Source organism: Alligator sinensis, unplaced genomic scaffold (genome assembly GCF_000455745.1).
Source record: "Alligator sinensis unplaced genomic scaffold, ASM45574v1 scaffold144_4, whole genome shotgun sequence".
Classification (NCBI taxonomy): Eukaryota; Metazoa; Chordata; order Crocodylia; family Alligatoridae; genus Alligator; species Alligator sinensis.
In genome coordinates, this window is record NW_005842190.1 from 1,924,441 (window position 1) to 1,931,480 (window position 7,040).

General features: G+C 43.1%; 1 protein-coding gene across 1 annotated transcript in view; it reads right to left on the reverse strand.

The window, feature by feature from the left end:
- The window catches only part of LOC112550722 (AF4/FMR2 family member 3-like), a 46,910-nt gene that overhangs the window by 34,101 nt on the left and 5,769 nt on the right, over window positions 1-7,040 (reverse strand). The window contains exon 2 of the mRNA XM_025207224.1: window positions 2,425-2,545. Within this exon, the coding sequence (XP_025063009.1) occupies window positions 2,425-2,545 (121 nt within the window). The remainder of the gene's footprint in view (window positions 1-2,424; window positions 2,546-7,040) is intronic.

Below are 7,040 nucleotides of genomic sequence, written 5' to 3' on the forward strand. Positions count from 1 at the left end.
CTCTCTCTTTATAGTGATCTTTTGTTTTACTTGTGGAGGAACATGAATTTCGGGGTATTTTCGAGAGTGACTTTGGGATTTTTTTTTTTTTTTAAATCAGGGATTTTTCAGTTTTCAAACAGGGAACACCAGAATTCCTGCCAGGGAGGCAAGTGGCAGGACCCAGGCAGAGGAGCCTGCTCAGAGCTGGCACCTTGGACCCAGCTGGAGGTGGCTGACCTCCTGGCCAACTGGGGCTAGGAGATCATGCTTTGACAGCTCAAAGCAGGCCCCCCACACTGTGAACATCTTCCGGGCGATAGCTGCCCAGATGGCCAGGCAGAAGGCACACATAGCAGTACTGCCACACAAAGGCCAACTCAGCAGCCACAGCCCACTAGCAGCTGTCCCAGAGGGGCAGATGCCTCTACTGGCTGTGGAGTCCCCATCCGGGTCTGGCAGGTGCGCAGCTTTGGGACCACATGCTGTTGCATAGCCAGGCAGCAGCCCCCACTGCCAGACTGCTGCAGTGGGTAAAGGGTGCAGGGAACTCTCAGGGCTGCTTCAGCAGTCCAGCTAGCATAAGGGGTAGCGTTCCCATGTATGAATTGGCTGGGCCCCAGAAGCTCCTGAGAGCAAGCAGCCCTGAGCTACTTGAGAGGGCAGCTTTTTGTACCACTGGGGCCAGGACAAGGCAGTTTTTTTATACTGCTGGGGCCAGGACAGGTGCTGGCTCCAGGCTCTACCTCTCCCTGGCTGCAGATCTAGGAGAAGCTAGGCAGGGTTATTTTGCCCCAAGTGGTACAATTTGCCCCACACCAAAGCACATGTCCGGGCAAAAAGCCCCGGCTCAAATTTGCACCGCTTCTATTTGAGCTGCTGCAAGCACACATGCTTGCATGTGTGGATGCGTCTACACAGGGCTAAGAATAATTTTGACTGAAAACGCAGATATTCAGCATCACTATTTCTAAACCCTGGGGCTACTTGAGGTCTCATAACAAAGCTTCATCATTATCAAGCATGGGACACACGAGTCTCTCACAACACTTCTGCCTCCACCTCTTCCTTGGATGTACCACTGCTATGGATGAATTGGACCTCCAGTACAACCAATTTCACGTGCCAGGACTTCAAGGGCATCAAGGACCCAGTGGTTTGAGGGAACAGAACAGGGCATGTTTGGTGACCAAACTATTTGGCCTACCAGGGGAACGCATCTTTGCGTTAGGCCCAGCGTATCCAGACCATATCCAAACACACAATGGTCCTAGGTAACCCAGTTTTCCCTCACGACTTTGCCCCTCAAAATGTTCTAGGCTGGCTTGACAAAGGACCTATGGGAGTCTCTCTGCAGTGCCTTGAGGAAGACTTGAAGATGTCTCCCCTATTTTTTAAGTGGCTAAGATAATATCTGCAGCAAATCTAAAATCTGCACAGCTGGTAGGCAACTTCAAAGCAGACAAAGTTGTGGATACATTGTTGCATTGCTACCAGCACTGTTCTGCCATGGTTTGAGACCACCACTCTTTCTTCCCCTTTGACTCTGAGGAAACAGACATTTTGGAAAGAGTACAAACAGTGAAGAATTAAAAGTTGCCATTCAGCCCTGACTAACTGAAGCGGCAAGGCAACCAATGAAATACCAACAATTAGGCAACAGAGAACCCTAGCCATCCAGAATAAATGCACAAGAAATGAGGTAAAGCTGCCAACAAGAAAGCAATTGAAATAACTCAGGCCTGCCTTGAAAGGAGAGACCTAGTAGATATCCTATGATCTTTCAAGATAAAACTGGAGGAGTCACTGGAGAGGTGCAGCTCCTTCACTGACCTTGCTCAGAAAGAAAAACTGCCTGTAGTAACAATGGGAATACTTGACCATCATAGAGGAGAGGCTAGTCCTCCATGCTGCTACCATTGCCTAACCAGAATAGTACATGAGTTTGAGGAAGGAAAGGCTCTCTTTGCTTCTGCTAGGGAGCCAAGCCCACAGAAATAAAATCCTGGTGGAGTACATCTTTAGGAACATTTTGTGGTATCACTCAAAGCCAATAAAAATAAGCCACATCTATCCTCATTCTAAACAATAAACAACTAAGTCAAGAGCATGACATTTAATGAGTTGCATGACTTCATTCTAACAGTTATTTTTCCTAAGCATTTCAGTATGCACCATCACCTTCACTTCTTTAGACTTAATGCAACTTCAAAGTATAACAAAGATATTACTAGTTTATTTAATTTTAGTATACTACTGAATGTTATAAGAAACCAACATAAAAGTATCTACTTCTCAATGAATCATAAACATTAAGTGCAGATTTTGTGAGGCCAACCCTTGTGGGAGTCTACGGAAGCCCAGCCAGGTTCTTCTACAACCTGTTTTTTAATGCCCAATAATAAATAAACAAACAAACAAACAGGACAACTGGGAAACATCTACCTTGTATGGTTCACTGAAGAGGGAGTAACTTGTGTTAAATGTGCCATCTTCCTGCTGTGTTTCCTGATTTCTCCTTTCCCATTCTTTCCTCCGCAGCACATTTCTGTCTGGTTCATAGACACTGCATCAAAAGAAAGAGTAAGATTTTTTTAATTAAAGGGCAATATATTAACTAATGTTAATCTAAGTGAAGAACTGGTTCACAGACAGATGGCAAAGATAACAAGAACATGAATCAGATTAATGCCAGTCCAATCAGGCACTGAAATCTCAGGTCTCTGGGAATGCCAGTGCTTTCTTCACAATGAGAACAGATAATTAAATTCTTAAGAAAGGAGGGGAAAAAAAAAAATCATAGAGCAGGATCTAATCTGTACTGAACTTCTCTGCCTGAAATGTGACAGAGGAAATATCTAAGTAACTTTGACAGAAAACTGAAAGTACTCTTAAAACATATGGTAATTACACCTATGGGTAAATAGAAATTATGAACATATTTCCATTGGTGACATATCCTCCATGTGTTATATGAAAATGCTCCTTTTTTACATGAATGTTTCTGTAGTGATTTTTTCATTAACTAGCTCTCTGAAGAGCAGTTAAAGCTTCATGCTGCAGTAGTTCCACAGTTATGCTCCTTCTGATCTCTGTTAATCAGCCAAGTCATGAAACTACTAGTGAATCAATTTCTCCTTCTGACTGATTTGACACCATCACAACTTCAAAGTCCAAGTAAATTAATATTGGTGAGATTCGAGAAGGGACATCTGAAGAGTGAAAGATAACATTGCATTGTACAATTGTGTTATTTTTGGAAATAAATAGCATCAGGCTTCACCATGGCAAGACCAAAATCAAACATTCCTTTTTTTCTAAGAAGTTATTTTAAAGAATGATGCCTAAGACTTGAGGAACCTTCTATTCATGTTGACTCAAAACAATATATATAGATTTGCATATTTCAGTGTCTTGAGTTTTATTTGCATCACAAAATAAACCTAAATGCCCAAACAGATTTGCAAACTGTTTAAAAATAATTTGAGAAAATGGATGTTGTCATATTTTGCTTAACCAGCTAATGCTTTTCTTTCTTGTGCTGTAGTTTTGTAAAACAGAAAATATGTTAGCATCATGTAAGTGTACTGGACAGTAATAAAATAAATGTATTTCTAACTAGCTGTCCAGTTAGGCAAAATACACTCTAAATCAGCTGTCCAAGTGACTTTACTTAATATGCCTCAAGCAAGACTATTAAAATGCCTAAGGCTATTTAATTTTAATTTAAGATTTGAGCGCACTGAAAACATCCAGGATATCTAGACACTTTATTTTCAAATAATTTCTTAGCAAAGACCAAAGGATGCTAAAATCCCATGCCTGTTTGTGGACCTATGTAATATGAGATAAATGTTACAACCTCACTCCTAATGGACAGGTGTTCAACAGTTTCCCAGCTGACATCTTTGATACATTTGGATAAAGGACAGATATGAACATCAGAACATTGAGATTTAACAGTGCTCTGCTTTAAAGAAATAACCTCTGTAAAATGGAATCAACTTATAGTAGTGTCAAGAAAGTGTGAAAAGCGGCTACCTAAGATGTACCTTCTTTTTTCCATAAGGTACTTTATCAATTTCATTTTTCATAAATGATATACTTAAAAACAATCCATGTTTTTTGGAATATACTAAAGAGATAATCTTGGAATAGAATTATGGGCACCAACAGAGAAGAGTTGATCACAACATGACTATTTCAGTGGGGTTTGCCTCATACAGAAGATTATGGGTGAAATTATAAAATAAATATTACACACATGTGTAACACGGGCCTGCTCGGGGCCAATCTCCATGGCCCGCCCACCTGTTCTTGGGCCAACCACCCGCCCTCTCGTCCACCACGCCTTGATGTTGATTGATTAATTAATAGATGTCAATTAAGTGGGAGGCTGCCCATTTTGCTGCCCCGATGCCAGGGGGTGCTCTCTGCAGCTCCTTTCCTCCACTACACCGCAGCCCAAGCCTCGCAGATGGCATCTAGGTGTTCTTGTTATCACCGGCCCCCACACTGGGCCCCAGAATCCTCCTAACAGGACCCCTCCAAGATCCCTCCATTCAGGTGGCCTACCCACCTTCATTCAGGCTACCTAGCTCCCTGAAAATATTTTCCCCTCTCGGGTGTGGTTCCCCCAGGACCTTTGGCTACCAGCCCTGGCCCACCTCCAGACCAGTTGGGACCCCAGGCCCCCGGCTCTTGGGCATCCCTCACAGTGGGCTTCTGGCCCTTTTGACCATCCTGGTCCTGGCCCCAGCATGGGCCAGTTGAGGGTACTCTCTCGATCAGGTTGAGTCTCTAGCTCTTCTCTCTCTCCTGGGGTCTGCCCTCTGGGCCCTACAAACACAGGGGTTACCCACCCAGTGGTGGGGGCTAGGGGTTAAGGCGCCCCAACCCGCCTTTCACCAGGGTGGTAACTGGCCTGGCATTTCCTGGGGCTCCTGCGCCACTGAGAGCCCCACCAGGCCACCCACTCCCAGCAGGATGCAGTTTTAGGCCATGCCCAGGACCAGGAACTTCCTTACCATCCCCTATAGCGCCTCCCTTACCTCCAGATGATCTCAGCAGTCCTCTGGCCAGGCTATGTTGTTGCCTGGCCTTCAGCAGCCGAACTGCCCTGTTTATATAGACAGCCCCTGACTCAAAATGGCTGCCCTCATCAGGGACCTGGTGGCTGCCAGCTCCAGGCCCTTAAAGTGGCAGGCACACACAGTGCCCTGTTATAGATGTACAACTGCTTTGCTGATCTAAATCTTTCAATCTAAGATATACAACTGCTTTGCCAATTGTGTTACACTCTCTGTAATACCCTAATAAGGTAAGCGTTTTTATAATATCAGTCTACTAAAGTTAGTTCTCTGCTAATCAGATAAAAGTTGCTAAATGTGTTAACTCCGAATGGTAGGGATCTCATTACATTTCCTTTGCAAGCTACTTTTTCCCAGTTTTAAACCCCAAACCTCTTTGAGAAGCTTTCTAGTTGGCATCTACTCTGCTACCAGTTGTTCATATAGGTATCTCCTTCTGAATTAGTTATAATTCTGGTCCCTAGCCAGTTTCTGAAAAGCAAACAAATGTTCTCTCTGCCACTCAGACATTTTTTTTACATCACCAATATGATTCATTTCTGAAATGGAGGTTCTCTTCTTCTCCCTCTTATTTGATGGAAAAATGAATCAAAACACAGGACTTCCAGATCCTTGACACCCATCCTAAATTGGGTATTGACTGGCATTCACTACTTGCAACAATTTAGAATGATTATGGCAACAACAAAAGAGTGTTGCTATGCCTAAAGCACCATTTATAAACAGTAACTTAGTAAGAGCTGCAAGCTGAGTGTTGTGTTCCTTTGTTAATAGCAGATGGCAAAATCTCTAGCGTTCATAAGATTGCTTCTTATTTGCATGAACGTTAAAGGAATCACATTTCCTTGAGTGTATGTCACAAAATGTATTTATTTATTTTGGTTCAAAGAGAATGCTGCCAACTGACACAATTTTATTTATTGCAAACACTTTAGTTAATGGAAATTGAATCTTTTTAATAGTTCCTTTTTTGATTTTGTAATTTGAAAGCAACCCAAAATGTGCATATACCTTCGTAGGCGTTTATACTGTATTCATATCCCAGGAGTCTGAACTGTATGGCACAGATTTGCACATATCACGAGAATATTCCCATAAAGGTTCTCAACAATATATTGATGTAGCTTTCAGAGCAAGAGCCAAAATGTTCAGATAATTAGGCAAGACTGGACAACCAAATTGCAGACTGCCGCAGATCTTCTCATATCAATTCATTCCATCTTATAGAATAAGATCAAACTCTGAAAGAATGCCTTTAAATATTTCACAGACCATGCATGATTATTTTTTAAAATGCCATACCATTATGAAGACAAGGTTCCTTGGGTGAATTTGATATCTTTTATTAGACCAACCCAAATAGTTGGAGAAAAGTTATTAAGCAAGCTTTCGAGTTCAAAAACCCTTCGTCAGGCTAAGGAAGTTTCAGCAGTTGGTATGACTTGTCATTCCATCCAGGAAGAGCACACAACAACTGCTGAAACTTCCTTAGCCTGACGAAGGGTTTTTGAACTCGAAAGCTTGCTTAATAACTTTTCTCCAACTATTTGGGTTGGTCTAATAAAAGATATCAAATTCACCCAAGGAACCTTGTCTGCCTATGTCCTTAGACCAACACGGCTACAACCTAAACCCCTGATACCATTATGAATTCATTCTTAGAAGATATCAGTTAAAGTGTGAGTTCCAGGCCCAATGGTTATATGAATGAATGAATGAATGAATGTTATATTTATAGAATGGGTAATATTATTGGCTGCACACACACATCTAAGTTGACATGGGCGACTGGTGCCGCCTTAGTCAGGGGGGGACATGCCCCCCCCCCCCCCCACCCCGTCCCCCCCCGAGGGTCCCCTGTGGCTGATCCCAGCCAACTGGGCGGGGGGGGAGGTTCCCCTTCAGCCGATCCCATGATGGCCAATTGCTGTGGCCAATTACTGCAGCCGCTTCCAGGAGTGGCTGGGGGGA